The sequence below is a fragment of the Neolamprologus brichardi genome, chromosome 5 (assembly GCF_056152115.1).
Source record: "Neolamprologus brichardi isolate AB-2024 chromosome 5, ASM5615211v1, whole genome shotgun sequence".
In the NCBI taxonomy this organism is placed as follows: domain Eukaryota; kingdom Metazoa; phylum Chordata; class Actinopteri; order Cichliformes; family Cichlidae; genus Neolamprologus; species Neolamprologus brichardi.
Window position 1 is genome coordinate 21,023,291 of NC_142108.1, and position 25,426 is coordinate 21,048,716.

The window sequence follows — 25,426 nt, forward strand, 5'->3', positions numbered from 1 at the left end:
TTTTGTGGTATAATATTTACAGATACAGATTTCCAGCTGTATTCTTTTATTCTCTTATATAGGGATGCATGCCATAGAACGCCTATAATTTTACAGAGGCATTAAACGTTCTATTTTAATTAAGTAATCAGCTTACAAGAGGTGACCAATAAGAAGAAAGTTGGTGTAAAGAGGAGGAGCTAAACTGTCACTGTTGCAGACAGTTAATGAATTGAGCCCAATGTAAGATAAATGAGGATTATTTTCAAACCGTAAACAAGCCAAGCTACTCTGGTAGAATGTGAGATTATATGTATGAGATACTCTTTGTCTCAGAGACTGCGGCTGATTTCAGTGACTGCCAGAAACTACTCACCAACCGGTGGCTAGTGGTTTTTGGCAGTCACTGAAATCAGCTACAAAGATGGTGCTGCATCAAAAACTTTTTTGTGAATACTTCAGTCGCTAGCAGATTGCTGCTGTTATATAGTTTTCATGGAAGATGCTGATGTTTTTCTACAAACACGAGCAAACTCCAGGCCAAGTGGCAGTGAAACTCAAAAAACGTAATCTCTGCAGTCAACAAATTTCAAAAGGCACAGCTTATACTTTGAAGGCAAACATTCCCAGTTTCTGGTCTGTGTCACACTTGTCACAGTTTCACTACAGCTAGTCTTTTTTTAATTAAGGTTCAGCCCTGAAGGAAGAACAATGTCTCCGTTTTTGATTGTGCACAAGTGCATGACGGCATAAAAGCAAAGAAATCAGTTTAACATCAGAGAAAAATCTGACAATTGTAGAAAATATGGACATTTTTTGTCTGATTCTGTGGATAAAACCATTAAAATGCCTTGTGTTAAGTTTTCTGTCCTCAAGTTAGAAACTGAAATCAGTTGGCATTTTAAATCAAATGACGAAAGTTAGGTCTCTCATATACAGGCCATGCAACAGCTTCCTGATTAGAAGGTCACATGTACCGCCTCCTTTGTGTTCTGCATAAGAGGATAATGGAGACAAATACAGCTGAACACTTCCTGAGAGGTAGGACATCATCATTTTGTTATCTTAAGGTTTTTTTTTTTAGGTCATATTTTAAATGTGTGAAAACGCTGTCCACACAGTGAGGAAGGCAGAGCTTTTCACAAACACATCATCATGTTTAAACGAGAGTAGAGTTTGACACACACTTGAAGAGGAGCTGAACTCACATTGATTTCCAGACTGCAGAGACTGAGGGAGTCGGCATCTCTGTTGGCCTGTTTCCTCTTCTTCTGCAAAACACAATAAACAGAATAAAACACATCAGCGAGAGAGAGCAGGTGTTGATTTTAAGAAGTGCGCTTTAAATTTGTTTTTATTTTTATTAAATCAGATTGCATTCAGAAATGTGAAAGTCGAGTTTTTGTGATGGATCCCAACCGCAACTTTTTAGCTCACTGTTCTGGTTTCAGCTTGCAATTATTTGTGACTTATTTTTCAATAAATTACTATAAATTAAAATATTTTAATACAAAAAAGCAAGCAGGCAAAAAAAATCTGTTCAGTTTAATTGTTCAAATTGTTTTTGTCTTGTTTCGATCAATCTGGAGAGGAGATTTTAGCATTTTTCATCATTAAATAGTGTCTGAAGAACTTCTCTGGGTAACCTCTAACTCAACAGAGTCGAACAGTAACCTGTAAGTATCCTGAGAGGAAAAACTTACAGCAAATGAGAAAGAATAATAATAAGAAATTTCTCTGCTCAAGTCCGCTCAGATATCAACATTTCAGTAAGTTGTTACCCATCAGATAAACTCTGAGTTTAATTTACCCAGATTATAATGAATGAAAATAACATGCAAAAACATTTCAACCCTTAACAAAATATTGTGTTATATCTTTTTTTCTGCATTTGTACAGGTTAAGGCTCAGTCATGGGGGGGTCACCAGACAAGAGGAGGGAACTGTGCTCTAATTTCAAAGCTAAGCAGTTTAAGTGGTGTTAAGAGGTGAACAATACAACAAGAAGTCCCTTGTTTCCTTTCCTTTGAGAGTAGTTTAGTCTGAATGAGATTTAAATGGAATAGATGCTTTTTCCATTAAACAATGGACACAATCTTAACTCAAATCTCTGTGGATCCTGATTGGGAGTTCCTGCTTCTGTTGGAGAAAGGAGAGCATGTCCAGTAAATTCATAGATTTTCCAGGTGATGGAAAAATGATTTCAGATGGAGTTAGACTCCTTAAAAAGTGGGACAGGAAGCCTTAATGTGTGTCATGAAAGAGGCCTACAAAGATGGACGTGGTCTACCAATGGCTTGTAAGGTCCAGTAACATCTCGAGATAAGCACTTTTGACCTCTTAGGCTACATTCACACTGCAGGCGAAAGCGCATAAAATCCGACTTTTTTGACCCTAAACGACCCATATCCGATCATGGTATGACAGTGTGAACAGCACAAATCCGATCTGGGTCACTTTCGTATGTTGTACTGAATCCAACACATATCTGATGTTTTAGAAAGCAACTGCTGTTTGAATGGTCATGTCGCATTAAATTCATCTTTTACGTCACTGACACAAGACAGACTCCAATTAGCGCCGGAGAAGCACCCGAGAAGACATCGTGAATGCTTCCTGGCCATCCAGTGTAGATATTAATGAAACTGTTGGGAAGACAACGTTGGAGAAACGTGAACATTTTATTTGTACTGCATAATTTGCAGATTCTGACAGACATTTCCAACTATCCTTTGAAGCACCGCTCCTCTCTAAAACAGCAATAAGGATAATTATTCGGCCATATGTAAATAAAATAACTTTACAACTTAAAGCAAAATTGGGAAACGTAAAGTCCGAAACAAGTCTTTATATTAAGAGCCATCAGTCAAACAATATTGTTTGGTCTGTGTCTAAACAGAGCGTGTTGTGTGTGACGTCTTCTTTTGCGCATGCGGACCGCTTTTAGGGTTCACACTAGAGCGCGTTTGCTGTCACATTTTATTTGTAGTGTGAACAAGCAGACAAAAAAATCAGATTTGATCAAAAAATCAGAATTGAACATTAAGACCTGCAGTGTGAACGTAGCCTTTGACTTTGTAAAGTAATTAGAAATGCACGCACTTCTGCACGGGCTTCAATTTTTAGGCCTAAAACCTGATCTTCTATATACAGTCTACTACAGGCTCCTATCAGCTGGACTAGGTGGGGGCCAGGTCCAGCTCCACCCATTCTGACAGCGAGCCCCCACTTATTTTTCCCAAAAGTGCTGGATGTAGAAAGGGAACAAGCCCAGTGAAATAAACATATCTCAAGCTTGTACTTAATAAATATAGAAACATGCACACAAAAAACAAATCCAGAAACATGTTCCCCTTCAGGACGACGTCAGTACTGCAGGTTTTTATCAAAGCGGTTCTGATTCTTCACACTCACCCGATAGTAAACAAACAAACAGCAGCCCATCATCAGGATCAGCTCCTCAAACACACTTGTAATCAACTCTGCAGCTCCTTATCCTCCTCTTTCTTCCTCTCCTCTTCCTCCAGGTCGCTTTCTTTTAACCCCAAAGTCACATTCGCCCTCCTCTTTACATGCTGGACAGCACTCAAAATAATTTCTCCTTTGTTCGTCCCACCTCCTGTGAATCACCTCCTTCACAGTCACATTTTATTTCACCTCTTTTAGTTCTGTTAAAGTTCTCCAGGTTCTTGATCCAAAAGCCTCTTCTTCTGCACCTCCTCTTCTCTTTTCTAACCTTCTTTTGCCCGCTGCTTCTCTCCGCCTGCGTACTCCTGCTTCACCACCTCAGCCACAGTCTGAGCCTCCTCAGCCTCACCACCTTCCTGAGTGGATCTACAGACCCTCAGGAACAGGAACCCTTTACAATGTATGTGTGTGTGTTGTGTGTATATATGTGTGTGTTTGTCTGTCCCCTTGGTTCCCACAGGACAAACAGGAAATGACGGATGTTGGGGGGAAAACAAGACGTCTATAATTAGGAGCTGAAGGAGCACGGTGACAGCAGCAGGACAAACACTTACAAAGACTGATCACTTACATCTATCACACATTATTTTCACACAAAAAAATTAAAAAGTAATTATGAATTTTCTTTCTTTCTTGCCTTTTCATCAAATTATGTTAAAGGAAATTCTTCATTTTGCAACACAGATATTCTTTTTTTCTTAAAGCATATAATTTTGAGTAAACGACTTAAAAAGTGTTAATCACAAAAAAATTAAGCAGAGTGGGGCTAAAACTATTAACTGATGAACTGACAGAGAGAAATTTGCTTCCAGCTGTGCCGATCAGCAATGTTTTGCCTAATTATTAAAGGTGAAACAGCTCTAATTTCACTGGTTATACATTCTGCACAGTTCTTGTGTTTATTACAACATATTTTTAATGAGAATTCAGCTACAATATTACCAATAACCCCTGATGGCTTTAAGTGAATCACATTAATCATCGCATTACAGTGCATTGTGTTCTGCTGGGAAACCCTGGGTCCTGGCATTCATGTTGCTGGCACTAACACACAAACACTTCTACAGACCAGCTTGAACTGTGAGTCATGCAAACCCACTCTAGTAGAGCCAGAGAGCAAAAATATAAAGCTGGAAATGACCATAATAGGTCTCCTTTAACATTAAAAACGTAATCACCTATCTGTTTTCTGCCTCTTTGCAGGAGTCGGCAGTCTAGGCAGAGAGGCCCAGACCTCCTCCACCTCGTCTAGGAAGACAAAATGAGGCATTTCTGATCCAGCTGAGAGACAGAAACTGTACAGCCTGTCCTGCGTCTTCTCGTGGGTGTCCTACCAGTTGGACATGCTTGAAACTTCTTATCTAGGAGGCCTCCAGGAGCCATCTGGGTCAGATGCCTCAGTAACCTTAATGTGGCGAAATGTCCAAAGCTAAACCCAGACACACACAATGAATCTGAAGCTGGTCGTGTCTCCCATGGCAAAGTGGCTTGTTTTTGTGTTTTATTTAAATTAATTTAGTGATTATTACTAGAGGATTGTGGTTCTTGTGTATTGTTTACCAGGTTTCCCAGTAGGGACAATAACAAATTACTGAATTAAGCTGAACTGAACCAAATAGCCTAAATGTGCAAATGTGGGGCTTCAAAACAAGACTTTTGTGTGATGTTTAAAATAATGTCCTTATCTCCAAACCTCAAAACATAAAAATCAAATAAAGAAAAGGTAAAATCACATAACTTAGGTGAGACACAGCTTGCTGTTTTTTTTTTCTTTTTCTTTTTTTTTTGCTGCATTTGTTTTGTTTTTTATTATGGACTTTGGCACATCCTGTGTTATATAATAATGGAGTCACAGCACAGTTACTGTAAGGCAGGGAATGACATGACTAAGTTCATGTGTGGGAATTGTTCTTACCCCTCTGAGGGTCCAGCCATCAGGAGAGAGGAGAGAGAAGGAGGATGTTTTCCTCTGCCGCTTCGACCTGAAGGAAGAAAAGGAGGAAGGAAGAGAGACCGATGAGGAGAGGAGAGAAGCAATAAAGGATGAAAGGAACATGATAGCATGCTGTTACCTGAAACAATAACTAAAAGAAGAAAAAAAGATTTTCAATTTGCTTTTCAATTACTGTTTTATTTATTTTATTTTTTAAATAACTTCACTAGGATTTAAAAACTTTAAAAAAAAATACAGAAATTAAAATGTGAGCAGTATTGAAAGCTGAGTTATTTCATTGCACAGTTAGCAACAGAAGATTAAGTGAAAACTAATCTTCATACTTAAATAAAAATTTGTTAATTTTTTTAAGGTTTGGTTTTTAACTATGCAGATTGTCACGATGAGTAAAGGAGGCAAGCCTTCAAAGGTGTGTAAAATATGAAGTGGGCAGAGCTCCACCAAGTGGTTTCTCAAAGTCACTACACCCACGACCTTCACACCCAGTGTGTGAAGATCTGTTAGGTGATAATTTTGTGTAAGTTTGGTTAAATTCTTTACTGACCTTTAAATCTTATGAATTTTGAAAAGATAATGGAATGAAGGCGCTCTGGCATGGCTTAGCCTCCATCAGAGTTAACAAAGCTTGGCTTCCATTTATGTGTATGAGGTCGGACGTCACCACTTTTAAAGAAAATACGGGATATTTGTACTTCATTTGTTTTTATAATGGATATCAAACTTTTAAGGTAAGCAGATTATTTGTTTAAGTAGTCAGACTTTCAGCAACAGTAACAACTGTAACCCACACAAACTCTTTGTGTCACATTAAGTTTGTAGACTAAACTATAAAGCAGCTCTGCTAAACTGACAAAGTGAAATATGGTGTATATTGGCATATGTATGTGGAAATAACTGGTGTGAAACTGCAAGTGTGTTTCCTGTCCTTATAACCTGACAGCTTCCCTCCAACCTGAGCTTCTGCAAGTCCTGCAACTGACTGTGCAAAAATTAGAGACACAATAGAGATTCAACAAAGTAACAGAAATTGTAGCAAAGGCCAACTTCAGCATCTCCCAGAGCCATCCACTTTTATTTACTGTTAATAGCACATTCATCATTTCTAATCTGAACAAAAGGCTTATGAACGCCGGTGAAGCTGCAGAAGAACGAGCAGACAGAGAGGACACAGACAGCCAGAGACAAACATGTTACATCATTAGAGCCTCTCCCTCTTCTGTGTGACACTGAGAGTGACAGCAGTCCTGCTCTGTTTCCTGGCCTCTCACCCCAGGAAGCTCCTAACTGTGTCTGTGACTTCAGTATCTACCTTCCCTCTGCTGTCAGTGGCACGGTAACTGCTGAGGAGTTCTCTGATTGGATGTTTCTTACTTAAGGTAGAACTCACTTTTAGTCAGTTCTACCTTAAGAATGAGGCTTATGTAAGGCATGTGTGGCTCACTGATAAACAACTATGACAATAAATGAAGTTACATCCAAACAAAGTTGCTCCAGAAGTTCTTGTTTCACACTAAAAAATACAGACTGGTTTGATAAAACAAGATCAGCTTTCTATGACTCACAGATCAGTACAATAATCATTCTTAAAAGGCTTTTTTCTGAAATAAGCTGCTGTAAACTAACTTTGTAAACGCAAAAATTACTTCGGTTATGCTGACCTCACTATTAGAAACTTTGGCCATGTATGTATGTATGTATGAACATCCATCACTGTGAAACTCCTAAAGAAAAACTAAAGAAAAGCATAACAGGTCCACTTTATTATTGAAAAATAACTTCATCGTCTCATATAATCCTGTCTTGTCAGATGCTGACCGTGTCTCACACAATGTCCACATTAGGAAGTTTTGGAGGGTGCCGGTGGCGTAAATATCAGGTTTAGGAGCCTGCTTGGACATTAATGTTTTTGCACTTGGTTTGACCTGCTTTTTCTACTACTATTTTCACTCGCTGTCTAGATTTAAGTACTAAAACTGTTAGGAGAAGATCCTTGTTTGGGTTTAAATACATCCCACTCACCAGTAACCCTTTGTGTTGAACAATGACTAGCTGGGAATGACATCTTTGTCTCATTATGCCATAACCCAGTGCCAACTTCTCCCAACAGATGACGCACTCGGGCTGAGGGATGCACAGTTTTTTCCCCTCTTTTTTCTTTAGATGGTAGACCATTTGTGCTGGTGGTTCATTGTGATTTGATTCACAGAAAAAAAGTGATCATTCCCCCACCTCAGAAGCGATCCCTTTCTCTAACAGGGACTTTGATGTGTAACTCTGTAATAATTCCCACCATCTGGCATCTGCGACAAAGCCTACAAAATATTGATATCATAAATTAAAACCTCATTCACCGTTTTAGATGGTGATTGGATGGTGTTTTAGAGGATGAAACAGGTCTGAATTGGAAAACAGTGAGCAGCTGTAAAACAATAAGATGCGAATGTGTTTACACACAGTGTATGGTAGGAGATGGTTCAGGGATTGCTGGTTTTTCTCAGCTTTCTGTTGCTTCTTCATTGTGTTTTACGACAATTTTCTAACAATGACATGGATGGCTCTGAAGTTACAGATGCTACCAGGCATCAGTATTTGTTTTGTTTTTTTAATCAATAGACCAAAAACAATTTCTGTCTCATCATGGCTCTAAAGTGTGTGTGTCTCTCTGTGTGTGTGTTTGCTTTTATGTGTGTGACTCATTCATTCCTGGGAGTTGCAGGGCTTTTTCCAATAGTGCAAACCATCCCACCCTGGATGAACTCACACACACGCACGCACACTTGCACACAGAGTTCTGTTTCCATCACTTCAGAGGACATTATGCCGACTTGAATACATGTACTATAACCCTTACTCTAACCTTAAACCTTAAAATGTTTTAAACTCAATTTTTTTTCCCAAGAGGGAGGTGACGTGGTTGAACTCTCCTGCAGAGGAGATCAGAGGTGTGTTTGGCTACACGCTCCTCCAGTCTTTCCCTGCCTGTTCTCCTGGTAAATCTTTTATCCCCTCATCTGTTTTTAATATCTCTTTCTCAGCAAACATTCAGTTTTCAGACTAAAACAGGGCACTATGCTCAAGGAGAGGCTAGCTGTGGTGAGACTAACTGTGGGAGTCATTTTGGAGTTTTACATTGTTCTGTTCTGTTGATGTCATCATTAATAAACATGCAGATATGAAACTATCTGCAAATCAGTGGACTATTTAGGAGAGGTCCATGAAGTGGTATCAATCTCAAATGTCAAACCATTAAGGAAATCTTTCATTCTTTGTGCTGCTTCCACTTCCGTCAGCACTATAATCACAACACACAGCTCAGGCACAAAAACGTCTCATGAAACCAGCAGAGCAGCGTGCAGTGTGGGTAGGAACAATTATGTCTAAATGACAGACAAAAAAGTGTCACCTGAACAGCATCTTGCATTGTCCCTTGAAAGCAGCAGAACCACATTCCTCCAGAGATTAACTCCCCACACCCAGTTCATCATCTGTTTTATGACTCTTGAGAAGAATTTCAGACATAGCAAAAGTGGTTAAAATAAATTACACAGTGTCAGCCTGTTTTAGTTAGACAGCTGATAAACTCATTGTAAAGTACCTGCTAACACCAATCTGCCAAACTTTTCTATATTTCTATATAACGAGTGAGAAATTTCTTTCTGTTGGACTGAACCAGAGCTGAAAGTACTGCACAAATAGGACTGTACTGAGTTCATATCATTCATCCCTTTTTCATTACTTAGAAAAAGTACAAACAATCTTAAATAAATAAATAAATAAACAAATAAATGATTAATAAATTAATCAATGATTAATTAAATGATGATTAAATGAATTTTAAAAAGTTGACCAAATTTAGCTTTTACCTACCTACAAGTAAAATCTTACTGTATGGGAACCATGAATACAGAAATGAACAAATAGACCATTACAAGGAAAAACTAGGAAAAAAATGTTTTAAAGAAAAGATGGAAAATTATCAGAATTTCAAGCACTAAAAAGAAAAAATGCAAACTGCAAAGTCACATAAGCCACATCTACACATTCTCTTTAACAGCTCTTTTGATTTGCGAGTCCAACTTCTGGAATGGGAAGGCTCTCACGGGTGCCCAGGTGCCCGTTGTATCATTATTAAATGTTAATTCTATCTACAGAATTTATTTCTAAATTACATCAGCAGAGGTACATCCCATGAGCTGCATAATTAGCAGCTTAATGGGAGTAATCAGTCATTGTCTAAAAGTTCAGCTTTCGCCATACAAATGCAGCAGCATTGCATGTGTCTTTGTATACGGACAGAAAGTTTTCAGTCTGTATGAGCTTCGGAGAAATCATTGAAAGTTTCACGCGAGCAGTAGAAGTTAGTGGTATTGTGACTATTATCACATGCCAATCACCAATATGGTGAAAACAAGTATCAAAGCAGCAGTTAATCATTTGACAGTCAGCCTTTTATGGATCCCTGAAATGTGGAGAAACTTGAGTTACTACACGTACAAGTAACTACAGAACACATTTGTGTATGATTCATAATATTACTGAAGCCCCGAAGGCAGAATTCCTGCATACAAGAAAGATTTGCCTATCCCACAGAAGAAATGCAGGTTGTATTTACTGCATGCTTTGTTACTAAAACTTTGTGTGTGTAGGTGGTGTTACATCTAAAAACCTGTGTATGGAAGGTCTTTCAGTGTCTTTTTATTAAGCAGGACGAGACTTCCAGGTGTGATGTTTGTAACACGGCAAATATTGTTTATGCCGTTATTTACAAATGAGCTACATCCATCTTTTAAAAACAGTATATGATGAACCCAGCCACGAGGGGGCCACAAGCCTGTGTACTCCTACTGCCGGTCCCAAGCTCAGATAAATTGGTTGCATCAGGAAAGGCATCCGGCCCAAAATCTTTGCCAAATTGAACATGTGGCTCATAAAAAAAAAAAAGAAAAAAAAAAAGGCATTTCCATATTGGATTAGTCAGGTTAACAATGACTGCCTCTGGTGCTGTTCGCCAACAAGGAGCTTGTGGAAACTGTGGTACTGATGGCTGAAGATAAAGCAACAGGAGAGGGGGAAGGCATGTTAGGAGACAGTGAGAGAGAAGGAAAGCAATGAGTGTGGAGATGAGAGTAGGCTGATATATATGGATATATTGTGTGTACAGGAGACTAGGTGGAAGGGAAGCAAGGTCAGGAGCACTGAAGGCAGATTTAAGCTGTTCTATTATGGTGGAGCAGGGGCAATCTTGAAGGAAATGTATATGATGGTGCTGTGGGGGTGAAGAGAATGCCAGACAGGATCACAAGTGTGAAGCTTGAAATATTCAGTTCCATTTCAATTCAATTTTATTTATACAAATCACAACACCAGTCTCCTCAAGGCACTTTATATTGTAAGGTAGACCCTACAATAACACATATAGAGAAAAACCCAACAGTCATATGACCCCCTATGAGCGAGCACTTTGGCGACAGTGGGAAGGGAAAACTCCCTTTTAAATAGAAGGGGTGATGTTGAATGCTGTCAGTGAATATGAGCCACAGGCTGGATGTCAGCAGAGAAAGACTGTTGATTAAAGTAGACTTCAACTGACATAAAAGCAAAAGGGATCATAGGTGATGAGGAGGTCATGAGAAGGTAGGTTAGGTATGGTGTCAAATAGAGAAAGGCAGAAAATCACAAATGGTGGTGGATTTTGAAAAAGGATGGAAATGGCTGTGGCAAATATCCGCTTCAAGAAGAGGGAGGAATATTGAGTGACATAAAAGAATGGAGGAAGGTGCGGGCAGGTGGACAGCAGCTTATGCAGAAGGTACCATTTAAAGACACAGGAGACTGAGAGATGGTGTCAGGGGAGAATGTAGCAAAACAGCACTGGATAACAGTCTGTAGGATTACTTTGGAAATCAAAAAGAGGAAGTGAGTGAAGACAGAGGCTGAAGAAGGAAGAAGGAAAATGGCTGCACAGAGTTTGGGGGGAGTTGACACAGGCTTTAAGTGGTAGTTAAGGGTTACAAGAAGAGTATGAAAGTACAGCTGTAGTGCTGAGAGAAACTTCCAGAAAGGTATCTGATGTATCCTCTGGACAGAGGCTTGCTCTGGAAATAAGAAAGGGACTGAAATTCAGCAGAAATAAAGCATAATACATGTGTACAAATGAGTGGGAGGCAGATGAAACAGTGAAGTAACAGTGAAGTGGTGAGGAATAAACACCTGAGATCAACCATCCAAAGGAATGGACAGAGCACAAGAGAGATGTAGAAGAGAGTGGAGGCAGTGTGGAGCAGCTGTGACAGAATGATGGCAGCAAGAAAGGGAAGGTTTTCAAGACAAGTGAGCGAGGCCTGCTATGACGTATGGTTTGGACACAGTGACAATGACCAAAAGATGGGACGCCGAGCTGAAGATGTTAAGATTTTCACTGGCAGTGACTAGATTGGACAAGGTTAGAAATGAGAACATCAGAGGCACCACTCAGGGTGAACCGAGTGAGTGAAATGAGTTTTCTACATGTGCAGAGGAGGGATAGTGGATATACTACTCAAGCAATGTTGAAGACAGAGCTAACAGTCAGAGGAAGAAGAGGAAGACCAAGAGAAGACTCAGGGATGTAGTGAAGAAGGGCATGCTAGGGATGAGGTGAGACAAAGGTAGACGATCTGCTGTGACTACCTATAAAGGGAGCACCCAAAAGGAGAAGAAAAACTACAATCTATGATGAATGCCAGCTAGAGATCACCAGTGGGTAAAATTTTCCAATGCTATACTGTCTTAATTTTAAAATTCCCAGTGGATGAGAGCATGGAAATGACCGTGGTGGAACATATCTCAAGTACTTTTTGTTTATTTAAATATTTCTACGCTACACTAATATTTTAGTTTGTACTCTATAACTTTTATCTAAAACCTTTAGCTAGTTATAATTTTGAAGTTACTGAAAGGTGATAAATTATCCTGTATTTATATGGATGAAGTAGCATCCAGGATATTCAAATAATCTCTCACTGCAGCAATAAAGTGACATTTTTTAATCAGTGATTATGCTACGATCCTCATACTCAGTCATTTTAATTTATATTTACATAAGTGACGTAAATACTTCTACCATTTCAAATGTTTAAAGTCTCTATGAAGCACCAAATTCCAAATATAACACATCTGTATGAGGGCACAGGACGGCAAATGAGGTTTAAACTCAGACGCTGACTTCTACGCTGTATTTACTGCCTGCCTCACAGAGTAGGACACCTGCACTAAATATGGTTATGGAAGTATAATTTTGTGAGCAGAAGATTTTTTTTTAAAAACTTGTTTTAGAGCAACTTCTGATTTGAGCTCCCAATGAACAGCTAAATTAGAAGTTAGTTCAGCTGATACTTATACAAAAATAACTGTCCAAATAGAGAGGCTTGCTTCTAGAAGGACTATGAATCCACACCGCCACACTGTATCCGAAGAGAAGCAGCTCTCCATCCTTCAGAGACTCGCTCCACCTTCTGGTTTGATATTTGTGGAGTGGGATTCGCACAGCAGCGGGATAATGAGCCCCAAACACACATCAAAGCCTTGAAGAACTACTTAAAAACCAAAGTAGGCGTCCCAGCAAACATGAATTTTCCTGAAATCACATGATCTCAACCTCACTGAACATTTATGAAGACCGAGGAAGTTCTTTATGAGATCATCCTGGAGCAGGGTGGGTAAACACCAGCTTCAACAAATGCTATTTTGCATTTAAGTAACCAAAACTAACACGAACTAGCATAACATCACATCACTCCAGAGCTTCAGCTGCTAATTCAACAGTATCAGAAAACTGTGACTTAAACAGCAAACAAACATCAGCTCACACCAAACTGTCAGAGAGTCAAACTGTCTGCAGAAGACTGTTTATCTGAAATGTACCGTGTGGTACAGGTTAAAATCATAGCAAGGGCCTCACAAGTACAGAAGTACCCAGTGTGTGTGTGTGTGTGTGTGTATTCCTTTTTGCAAGCACTAGCTTGAGTTTTACAGCTTGGGAAAAGAGAGATCCTGTCTTTTGCTGCTTGAAAGCTTTCTTTTATGGCTCAGAATTGAATGAGGTGAATGAGGTCCAGGTTAAGTTCAGGGGTAAAGCTCGGGGTCCTCACAGAGATAGACTTGGAGCCTTGTTTGTGTGTGTGTGTGTGTGTGTGTGTGTGTGTTTGCACAAGCTATAAGTCACCCTCTCATGCAAACTTGTGACTCATGAAGCAGCAATAAAAACCTCTTTCTTTCAGTTTTTTCTCTCTTTGGTAGACTGTCTGCCTCTTCAGAGTCTCTTGACTTTAAATCTTCCACATGTATAATAACACCTTATAATTAAACATACACCGGGAGTGATAGAATAGAATAGAATAGAATTATAGGGTTAATCATAGAATTGCATGTCTTTCCCCGAAACTTTTAATACATTTTCTTTACCAAAAAACTTCAGAAAAAACGTCTCAAGCTTCAGAGGAGCTTCCCCTCACCTCGAACCCCGCTGACATCCATCACCTGCCTGCATCGGACTGCAGCTCCTCCCAACGAGCCGAAAACAAACCCTCTTTTTAAAAAAAACAAACAAAAAAACAAACAAAAACAGCAGTCGGATCAGCTGCTTCAGTGAGTTTTGCTCTTCCAGTGAGTGAAAACAAAAGTTTCTTCTTAAAATAAATGAAAGTCCAGCTTCAGTGCGAAGATTTGTGCCGGAAAACAACCTGAGAGCGATAAATCCTTCCTTTTTCTGTACAGCCAAGTCTGAGCAGCGCCTTCCTTCGAACCTCGCCTTCACAATAAAAGCATGGGTTGACTTTGAAGATAAAATGAGATATTACAGCAATGAGTACATTAACATATTAAATGTGTTTTAGAATGCATTGAGGAAAAATTAAAAAACAGAGACTGTCAAGAACAAATAGTTTAACATAGGGTTGTATTATGCATTTCCAGATCGGGCTTATTTTTATACTACAGTAGCTTTGCATGATTCAGTCAAAAAAGGCTCTGCTCCTTGGTTGCAGCACCACAAATCCTCTCAAACAAGCTGTATTAGTTCCTCCACCTTTACACCAATTTTCTCCTGACTGGATGATACTCACTCATCCACAAAGATGACCATATTATATCTGCTCTCTATGACCTCATACATATCCAAGAGTTCAAACTAGACGTGGGCAGAATAATCTAAATGTTTATATTATCGATAGCAAAGTTGGTATTGTTATCGGACTGATATTAGTGCAATAGAATTGATACTTTTGTTTCCTCCAAGCTTTCAGTATGTAGCCTACTGAATTGTCAAATATTTTTTAAATTAATTGTTAATCATATCTAAACCATGCCACGGTTTAAGCTTTTATTCTGAAAATAAAATCAGGCTGTTTGTAGAACATCTGAGTTTTAGTAGCTTCTGTTTATTTAAGCCTTGATGCCTCACAGCTCACAAACTATAGAGCTGTCCAGTGGGCTTTATATCAGGGAAGAGTGTTTGTTTCACCACAAGAAACTAAAACCTGTTAGTCAGCTTGAAGCATGTCACAGAGTACGATCAGCCATAAAGGATATGTTGATCCAAATTATATTTTGCTACAATAAAAGCTTGCTCATATCCAAATCATCCCCAGCAGGAAGTCATGAAAAGAAAGAAAATAGAAATAACTTTTTTTAATATGGATTTTTTATTTTCTATATAAAAGGTACTATAAAACAGTACAATTTCTAAAAACAAGTAGCTTACTAAAATAAAAGTCTAACTATACAAAATCATATCAGACATTTCCAGAGAAAAATTAAAAAGTTATATTTACAAGTAGGAAATGTTACATCGTCCCTTCCAGCCAACTCAAACCTGCAGATGAACCAGAAATCCTCACTCACGCATTCAGCAGCAACTCACTCTCTTGAGCTAGAAAACAATTTTTAAAAAGAAAAACTCAAAAAGCAAAATACTTTGTTCACGTAAATGATAGTCTTCCATCATTGTACATCACGTTAGCCAGGTGTACTAACATTTATGTCACTTCTTTAAACAAAATATTTGATTTTATGATCCGATAATAGTGGTCATGTTACTTTGTTACACCAACAATAAATCTTTGTCAACAAATATAAGGCATGAGTATGTTGGAAGAATTACAAAGCAAGATGTGCTTTTAAAGAAGGTTCCTCTTTATGATGCAAATGTCTTTCAAGAAACAAGTGGGCACATTTAAATAAAAAAGGCACCTCTTAAACAAGCTTCATCTGATTCTTTATCTTATAGTATAAGTTTTTTCAGTATTTGGTCTTAAATCATGATAATACAAAATAATATTACATCAAAACAGTCCCCCCTTTTTTGTATTTTTGCATAATGCAAGAACTAAAAGTGCAAAGGACCTTTTTTCACTCTAAGTAAAGCACAAGAGGAACCTTTTGAGTAATGCAATCGCCATGATAAAATAGGAATAGTAAACATTACCTATGTAAGCCAGAGATTACTAAAAATGAAAGACAGTAGACAAATAAAGCATCTGTTAAGTCCAGCCTGTATGTGGCAGAAGAAATGTGAAATCTTTACTAGATTTTCCTCTCGACTTGATACACTGATAAGCAAAACAGAGAGAAAACAAAGAGACTGAAACTGAGTTACAAGAATCACCACAACCAAAGCAGATCTGAACTGTTTTGGTTTACTTGATAACATGTTTGGTCAAAGAATAGGGAAGATTTGTTTGGTTATCTGCAGCAATAACAGCTGTGGTAACTGGAAAAGCCCAGAATTGGTGCTTCCCCCTGGAAAGTCTATATCTGTCCCCTTTCTAATGCCATCGCTGTTATGAAAAAAGTCACACAACAAACATACGGCTCCAACCACCGTGTTCTCCATTATGTAATTGTGATAGCTGTTGCTATGACAGCAGCCAGGTGGGTCAAACTTCATGCTAGCATTTTTACCGAAGGTGTGCATGCAAACAGAAAAAGAAAAAAAAAGTGTGTCCTTGATGGTATGCACTTCTGTGGAGCAGTTACTCTGAGGGAGTTTCCCAGAAGTGTTTGATCCAAAAGTGCTGACTGATGTCTTTAAGGTGTTTATACATTCAGCAGCTTTAAGTAAGAACTGCTTTGACAGTCCTGGGCATCGGGTTCTGCTTTATCTTGCATTTTCACATCAAAACAGTACTGGAACAGCTGATTTGTTACAGCATCACGTTTTGGTACCTGACATCAAGTCATACATTTCTGTCTGCCAATCAGGACACTGTGGCCTGAGGCCATCTTTGGTTTGAAATGGTCACCTCTGCCAACATCTGGAGTTCCAGTCCTTCAAAAATCCTCCAGTGGACAAAAAAAAAGAAAAAAAAGAACTGCAATTAACAAAGTTTTCTCGTAATCAGTGATTAGCACAATTACCAGGAAATACTGCTCTAGAACACAGTGGCTACTATAGCAATCACAGTCATTACTGTTCTAGAACACAGTGGTACCACAGTTACAAAAGAATACTGTTATAGAATTCAGTGGTTCCATAGTTATCATAGCTATTTATCAACATTCTAGAATTTAAAGGTTACCATAGTCACTATGGTCAAGTGTTTTACAACATAGTGGCTACCATAGTTACCATGGAATAGTGTTCTAGAACTCAGTGGTTAACATAGTTATGACAGATCAGTATTCCAGAACTCAGTTTCTGTTTCCCACTCCGGTTCTTCCAGCTTCGCCTTCTTCACAAAGGCAACTTTTTGGTCCAAGTTGGCACATTGATTTACAAGATGACATCACCGGGCTAGCCTTCTTTTATTGGCTGAAGGCATACCCCTATAACGATGCCACAGGTGTGAGAACAGCGTCATTTTGCTCGAGGTGATGATGGTGGTGCAGCTCAGCTTTGCACACCGTGGCGGCGCTGCAGCTGAGCGATGTGGCACCGGGTGCCTCTTCATCACCTGAAAGACACATAGCCAAGTGTGAGCACCATGATTACCTTCAGTCTTTAAGAATCATTTACCTTTGTGCAAAAGTCACATGAGGACATAAGTCAGGGGAATTTGGCACATGCATGTTATTGAAAATGTTGCTTTTTCTACAGAACAAACAGCAAAGTTCGATTTTATAAAACATCTGTTGAGGTTGAGGCCTTACTCAAACCATAGAAAGATGATTCACTCTCAGCCAGGGAGGAGGAGTCTGCCTGGTCATGTGACAGTCCGTCCATTAAGGGAATAGAAAGCTCTGACGAAGGAACAGATGAATCATAGATGCCTGAATCACGAGGAGGGGGGACCTCTGGAACAGTGGGGCGGCCTTCATCAGCCTGTCCCTGACCAGGGGAAATGCCATCCTGGAGGATGGAAGGACCAGAGGAGGACAAGGAGGAGGAAGAGTCTTCGGATAACAGTCCAGATATTCCAGAAGCAGACCTGTAACAAATAAAAAGCATCTGCAGTCAGAATAATAATAACAACAACAACAACAACAATAATAATAATAATAGTAGTTCTATGTTACCTGCTGTTATATCAGTGAAATTAAAAGAAAACAAAAATGAGGTGTAACACACTTTCCTTTACCTTGAATTGGGATCTAGCATGAACAGAGAAGAGTGTGGTAGGTCTGGACTGGGACAGACACCAGGACTGGGACAGGGGTCAGGGGTGGAACTGGGACTCGGGCCAAGGTTGGGATCAGGGCTGGAACCATGGGCCAGCTGGAGTACGTTCCTCCCCATCACGCCCTCCCCACTCTCCAGCGATGGCATTCGCACCACCACCTCATTCAGCACCAAGCCAGAGTCAAACCTCTGCTCAGCCTGAGATGACAAGGAGCAGGAAGGTTTGGGCGGAAGGCTCGGAGCCTGGACAGCAGCGAGAGATGGATGTTTGGAGGAGGAATCAGGAGAGGTAGAGGATGCTCCTGCAGGAGCGAGCTGCTTTTCAAACCAGTCGGGGTTCTGGCTGATGTGCTGGTGCATATTGCAGATGGAAACGTAGAGCGAGCGCCCGGACTTGCTTCTGAAATAGTTCCTCCGGGAAATGTTAAGAGGCTGCTGCTCACGATCAGTCAGACTGGAATGACTCGAATGGAACCGACTGAAGAGCTGAGGCAGCTGGTCCATCAGCTTGAACCTAAACAGGAAATGAAATTATTTATCAGGCTGCAAGTATTTATCATTGTCATTAAAGTTTGTATTTCATGGTTCCTGTCTTTACCTGGTAGCCAGACTCAGCATGGTGGGGATGTCGCTTTCTGTAGAATAGTCAAAGTAAACTGCCATGTATCGGTTCATCTCCTGTGCCCCGCTGTCTTCGCTTTGCTTTGCCTGCCGCAGCTTCTCAGCAATCATGGCAACCGCCACAATGAACAGGTCCCCACCAACCGCAGTAATCGAAGAGCTGCTGCCATTACTACGGCGGCTCACTGGCGTCTTCCCTCGACGGCTCTTCTTTTCCACATAATAGCTGCAAAAAAACAACAGTTATGACAAAAGGAGTTGAAAAAATATGGTAAGGAAAAGAATAAAGGTACATTTTTAGTTGACTCCTTACTTAACATTTTTTGTATTTTAGAAACCTGCAATGTTCTTGAAGAGGAAAAGGCACATGGGTATGGCAAGAAGACAAGAGAGACCAAAGGAAAGATGGAAACAAGTGAACACACAATGAAGAAAACATGACACCTCTAAAAAGAGGTGGGACAAAGGGGTGACACACTCGTCAATTAGGTTTAGAAACCTGTGAGCCTACCATAAATTAAATCATATATGCATCAGCATCTTTAACACATTTTGTGTTTTAATTCAACAATTTTAAAAGATTTTACTATAAAGTAACTACTGAACCCCTGACTTATTTGTTAGTTCAAATTCTGATGTTTACTTTTGATAAAAAGTGTTAGAGGCATCTAGTGGCCATTTGAGGAACTGCAGCTGAAGGCAATTTCAGCGCCTCAACTGTAATATTCACAAAAAACACAATTAAATAGAAAGAAAACATTCACTCTCAGCCAGGGAGGAGAAGTCTCCCTGGCTAAATTTAAAAAAGAAGAATGAGACTTCAGAAACAAAGACTAATTAAAATTATACTGTACACTCATAAAAATTAAGCATAAAAAATAAATAAAACCAAATCAAACTATTGAAATCTAAATTCTAATAAAGGTGATTGTCTGCTTATTTTTTCTATAGAAACAGGAGGGTAAGGTGAGTACCGCAGGCCTTTGGAACAGACGGTGATGATGAAGTTTGCTTCATCCAGCTGTCTGCTGAGCCATGACATCTGACCCTCTTTGCACATCTCCAGGTGTTCCCACAGGTCCAACACAACCTGAACATGAGTGAAAATAATCAGTTTGATTTTTTTCATGTTTTTTCTATATATTTTTCCTCCAAGTCTTTTAGTGGTCCTCAGTTTCTTCTTCATGATCGTCTCACCTCACAGCAGCAGAAGTCCTGCAGGAAGAAGGCGAAGCTCTGGATGACACTGGTGTGTTTGGGACAGTCTCTGTTTGAGTAGCAGATGAAGACTTTGGGGCGGGGCCACGGCCGCTCAGTGGTCAGTGCTGCGCTGTGATTGGATGACTCGCTGCTCTCCTCATCCAGTTGACTGTAGATGTTTTCTAAAGGAGGGAAGAGAGGATTGTTTTAAAATGCAGCCATAAAAGTATGGTGACAGAAATTCGGCAACTGCATTTGAATGACAAATGACAAAAATATTAAGATAACGGGGATGTCGTGCAGTCACATTGATTGATTGACTGATCATTTATTCTGAGCATGAATACAGCTAATACTGTCTTCTAGTACAACAAGTGCTCGAAAAGGAGTGGAAAGAAGTAACACTTATATATTCTCACCCTTTTGTAATGCAAAGGTTTACAAGGGTAATTGCTTTATACTGTGTACACCTCTCAAGATAGTAAATCTGGGGCCAGTTGCTGTCTAAAGGAAAGAAAGTCATTTACACAGCAGATGATCACTATCACTAATCATTACTAACAACGTTAAAATGGGAAGAAACTGAGCCCCTTAAAATATAAATCATGGTTCCCCTCACCTTGCTGCTTCTTGCGACACATGACTGTGAAGAGGGTGGCAAATGCTGACATGACAACCAGCGGCACCGTGATGGCCATGGCACGGATAGGTCCCGCCCAGGGGGAGTGGACTGGAGGATGGAAACAAACATACCCATTTGTGAGGCAATTAGATCAGACTGTTATTTCAGTATTTCTTTCCCACAAAAAAATGATAGTAGTGGGCAGGGCAGAGTCAACGACTGAGCTAACTAGGTCTGAACTGAAGTTGATGTTTCATTGTGTGCACACAATGAGAACTGATTCCTGGAGTAATCCTGACTCGTTTCTAGATCCAGTGGATACATAATCTCTCCAGTGGGTTCTGGATCTATGTTGGGGTTTCGTCTTAGTTGAGCGTGCCAGGAAACTTCTACAGGGAGGATACCAGGAGGCATCCTAATGTCCAACAGACTTTTTTCAACTCGCGGGAGAAGCAGGATGCTGAACTTTATTTTACTAAAATTCACCTTGGACCCCTTTGTTGTGTAGAATCAATTTTGGTTTGTAGTTACACCTCCAGCCACTAGGTGGTGCTAATTTTTTATTATAAGTTAAAGAAATCAGAAAAGTCAGAGATCCTTAATGAGCTGACTGATTAGTGAAGAGGCAAACTCCTTTCTGGCTGCCAACATGCCATTATATTTTATTGTAGTCTATTGCCTCAATGTGGACAATGCCTTGTGCTCAGCATGAGGTAAGATGATATACAGAGTCATGGACAGACCAGAGCATTCACTGAAAACATGTCATTAATGTCTCACTATGACAGACCCTCAGTGGCTTTAAAAAATAGATTAAGACTGTCAGTAAATCAGGAACAGCAGTGTTGCACAGGTGGGCTGTTCACAGTGGATTCAGCTCAATTATTTTTAGTGCAGTCATTGTAGGAATATTTACTTAATGGTGTATTTTTAAATCAAACTAAAGACCCAACAATACTAAAGATGAAATGGTGTCTGTGGCTGTCTTTTATATACAGCGTACTGTGTGGTTGTGCGCATCTCACCCTGGCTGACGTGGTGCTGAGTGTGCATCCTGGTGGTGTTGCTGTCATCTTTCAACTGAGGAAGAGAAGAGAAGAGAAGAGAAGAGAGTACTGTTTAAAACTGATCATTTTTGGTCTATAAATCATCTTCGGTGAGGACTAGGCTCCAACAGAAACCAGTTTAACCAGCTGTGAATAGGGATGGGTATTGATAAGATTTTCACGATTCCGATTCCATTTTCGATTCTTTATCGATTCTCTTATCGATTATTTTTTTTTAAAAAAAGGAGAACACTAAGGTCAATTAGCTTAGATCTTTGTTTTATATCTTCTCTTTGAACAAGATAGAAATTTAGGAGTAACATGGCCTTACAAACCCAACAGTGAGATCTTAACAGATCCAACCTACGGCTCTTCAATTGGGTGTCACAGGGTCCCCAGGAAAAAAAATTGTGAATGTAAAATAATAAAATAAATATTCTTCTGTAGCAATTACACAAGAATATCCAATAATGTCCCTGCCTACAATTAAACACATTCACTTACCGAAAATCGGGGGCATCTGCTGTGGCAAATGGGTGCAAGCCTTTGACCACAAACTGAGTCACTGCTCGGTGACATTCGTCTATCCTGGCCTGAAAGGAGACGCTACCGGTAGACTGTAGCAAGAACTGACAGCATCTGAGCCAGCCAGACTCTGTCTGTCTCATCATGGTCACCTAAATGCACAGTAATGGCAGGTTTTGTAATAAGGCAGATCGCGCTAACATAATATGCACTGTTAGTTGATTATTTACCTGCCGTATTAACGGGAGAGGACGTGCAAACGTTACCGCTGCTGCTGGGTTGAGATTCACGAGTCCGGAGCGACATTCATTTAAGGTCATCGCGTGTTTTGTGAGCAAATGCTTTTGCATATTCGTAGTGTTTCCTCCCTTAAATGAAATATCTACTTTGCAAGTATTGCAAGTTGCCCTGTTGTCATCCGTTCTCGTAAAGTATAACCAAACTTTTTAGCGTTTGAGCCGCCATGTTTCCTGCCAGGTAAATGACGCTCCGCAACGTGGTGACGTTATCCGGGGCGACTGGAATCGATAAGGGAATCGTTTGCAAAAATGGCAAACGATTCCAAGGAATTGAAACAGTGGGAACCGGTTCTCAACAAGAACCGGTTTTCGATACCCATCCCTAGCTGTGAATGCTCTAAATGGAGCTCAGCTCTGTGCTACATTCATGTACCTCTATAGTGTAGGTCCCTGGAGTGACGTCCTGGAGGATACATGTCGTTCTGGGCTGATTCACATCCTGGAAACGGTAAAACACAACACTTTAGTTTTAAATAAAGACTAACATCTGCAATTAAATTTTAGCTTCCAGATTCAATCCCAAACTCTTTCTGACAACGCATACACTTTAACAAAAGCCTGCTCAGGAGGAGAGGAGGTACAACTGAAGGCCAAAGAAGTTTTAAAAATGTTTTCAAAGCACATGAGAAACAGTATATTCATCAGTTTATTGTACAAGTATTAAACAGTGGTGTCGGTATCAGTGGGGAGTTGGTGCCGCCTTGATATCAACCCTGATATAGTGACGGGACAGGTGTGCCTTTTTTCATTCTTCACAAAACTGCTTCTTTCAGTCCTCACAACCCCTTAAAGGACAGAAACTGTCTGTGTGTGTGTGTGTGTGTGTGTGTGTGTGTGTGTGTGTGTGTGTGTGTCTGTGTCTGCGTGCAGTTTGTGTGTCTCCTGATGGTGTTGATACTGCAAAGACAGACAAAAGAAAAGAGCTGCTGGAGCGAGATCAAGGAGGATGCAGTTAGGACGAGGCTGGAACAAAAGCTTTTCACGCCACCTTCCAGTCCGGACATGATCAGGTAGAAACTCTGGATGTGGTTGGATGAGATTTAGGGGCGAATTATAGGCTTCCACATCAAATTCATCGCAAATAAAATGTGTTTACAGCTGCTCCACAGTGGCCACACGTGAAGGCGAAGTGAAAATATGACCATTATATAGAGCTGGGAAGGGGGAGGGACAACACACATTTTCACAGAAAATACTAGAAGAAACTATGAGAATAGTTTGGAGAATCAGAGAAATCACATGTTTGTAACAGACTGCTAACTTGCTATTTCAGGGTGAATCTGCCACAAGAGCCCATGTTTTAGAGCATCACACACTCTACCACGAACCCCTCAACTGTAAAGCACCAAGCGAAGCAAAATAAGGTCCAATGATGCCTATGTCTATTAGATTCAGATAGGACTCCAATGGCCAGCAATCTCAAATGTTCTTTTCAGGCAAGTCCAAACAAATTATTTATTGAAAGGAAAGAGTTCAATAAAAACACGTCTTTACAGGGTTTCAGCAGCGACCAACAAAAGCATTTCAGTTCTTTTTGTGGTGGCAAACAAAAAAAAAGGACAGAGTAAACCCTCTTCTGTAATCTAAATAAATACATCTCTGGAAACAACAGCATTCACTTTTTACCCACAAGCTGATCTGCTTCCCAAAACAAAGAAGAAAAAACATTCTTCGGTAATTTTCCATACAGTTAAATTAAGCTTTTTCCCTCAAACAATTAAACCCTCTTTCCAAACAAAACTTAAGAGCTTTCATGACAAAATCTCTGGTGGTCTACAGGTACTCAATAGGCACCAATATAACCTCTTCCAGTTTAACTATCATAGAAAGAGTCCACCCAAGCTTATCTTCATATTTTTACATGCTGTACTGACTTTTTTTTTTTGAGAAATTCAAAACTTACTGTTCATTGACAGAGCCCAAATTTTAATAACGTGTATGTAATAAGTCCATAGTAACCAAATACATTACTAAAAGTGAAATAATTGGGGTTTTTTTTACACATTTTTCTAGATACAGAGTTGTCATGGGTGTGTCCCTCAAAACTGTAAACAGGAAATTTAGCTTGAGTGTGTTCATAAATTTTTGTGATGCACTCATTTTTATAAACTGTATTAAAAATAAAATAAAATGCATATGCAGTTTGAAGAAACATGGCATGTACAGCAAAATTAACTATTTCCAGTAGTGCACTCAAAGTTCTACGTGTTCAGCTTATATAAAGTTAAACAGTTTTCAGCAGCCACAGTGGATCTGTGATAGGCCTTGGAGAAAAAAAAATACTACAGCTGCTCGGAAAATGACATCATTTCTCCGCTGTTGCTGAAAACCACGTGGTAGTTCACGGTGACAACGTGATGACGTATATTCCAAGTGTTGTTAACAGCTGGTCAGATTGATAGAGTACCAAAGGAAACAGCGCTCTGGGACAGCTGATCTCGTGATATTTATGCAGAAAGACTTATTGCTATAATTTATTTGGTCTAGATATGCAAATGGTGATTGCAAAGGGTTAAATATGATACCAGTTCCTCAGGTTCTGTCATCTCCTGCTACCCAGTACATTTTCATTCGCCTACACAGTCCTTTGGATTTTAATCTGTTTACGGAGATTTATTAGAGTATTTATTACAAAAACTGTCACGTTTTGTCACATTAAAGGTCACTGAAAAACCTGCTCGAACATGGCGGGTTTTTAGAAAACTTTTATAAATCTGAACTTAACTGACTGACTTAACTGATCAATGTCAAAATGTATTAAACACAGCTGATCTTACCGGTTTGCAGCGCTGCAGTTTGGAGGGTCCGTCCGGTCGCAGTTTGTAGTACAGGTAGTAGAAATGGAAACCGAAGGAGGGCGGAGCCTGATCAAAGGCCACATGAAGGCTCAATCCGAGCTGAGACACGTTCAGCGTCTTTGGTGTCCAGACTGCAAACACAAGAAATAAGAACTCTAAACTCCCACGACCTCTTAGATATTGCAATAAAACAAGTACAATAAGAACCTTTCAAAAAATACAGCAACATTTCAGAAATGTAGGAACACATTGTTGTCTTTTTTCGCTTAAGGTCACCGTGGCCTCCCCTATTTCTCACCATTTCACCTACACAGGAAAA

At 39.7% G+C, this 25,426-nt stretch overlaps 2 protein-coding genes across 5 annotated transcripts in view; both read right to left on the bottom strand.

Moving 5' to 3' along the window:
* arhgef3 (Rho guanine nucleotide exchange factor 3) overlaps positions 1 to 14,134 on the bottom strand; it is a 33,577-nt gene extending 19,443 nt beyond the window's left edge. The window contains exons 1-3 of one of the 4 annotated variants that reach the window (XM_035904638.2): positions 13,894 to 14,134; positions 5,363 to 5,429; positions 1,188 to 1,250 (exon numbers count right to left, since the gene is read on the bottom strand). In XM_035904638.2, the coding sequence (XP_035760531.1) occupies positions 1,188 to 1,250; positions 5,363 to 5,429; positions 13,894 to 13,928 (165 nt within the window). In that variant the 5' untranslated portion in view covers positions 13,929 to 14,134. Of the gene's footprint in view, positions 1 to 1,187; positions 1,251 to 2,081; positions 2,154 to 3,393; positions 3,787 to 5,362; positions 5,504 to 13,893 lie in introns of those variants that run through there. The other 3 variants (XM_087840861.1, XM_087840862.1, XM_035904639.2) reach the window with 3 other exon arrangements.
* Positions 14,135 to 15,140: 1,006 nt separating this feature from the next.
* The window catches only part of il17rd (interleukin 17 receptor D), a 34,697-nt gene continuing 24,411 nt past the window's right edge, over positions 15,141 to 25,426 (bottom strand). Inside the window, exons 7-16 of the mRNA XM_006783060.3 lie at positions 25,087 to 25,238; positions 22,683 to 22,748; positions 21,465 to 21,519; positions 20,437 to 20,547; positions 19,815 to 19,999; positions 19,592 to 19,707; positions 18,595 to 18,843; positions 17,956 to 18,510; positions 17,528 to 17,805; positions 15,141 to 17,331 (exon numbers count right to left, since the gene is read on the bottom strand). Of these exons, the coding sequence (XP_006783123.3) occupies positions 17,204 to 17,331; positions 17,528 to 17,805; positions 17,956 to 18,510; positions 18,595 to 18,843; positions 19,592 to 19,707; positions 19,815 to 19,999; positions 20,437 to 20,547; positions 21,465 to 21,519; positions 22,683 to 22,748; positions 25,087 to 25,238 (1,895 nt within the window). The 3' untranslated portion in view covers positions 15,141 to 17,203. The remainder of the gene's footprint in view (positions 17,332 to 17,527; positions 17,806 to 17,955; positions 18,511 to 18,594; positions 18,844 to 19,591; positions 19,708 to 19,814; positions 20,000 to 20,436; positions 20,548 to 21,464; positions 21,520 to 22,682; positions 22,749 to 25,086; positions 25,239 to 25,426) is intronic.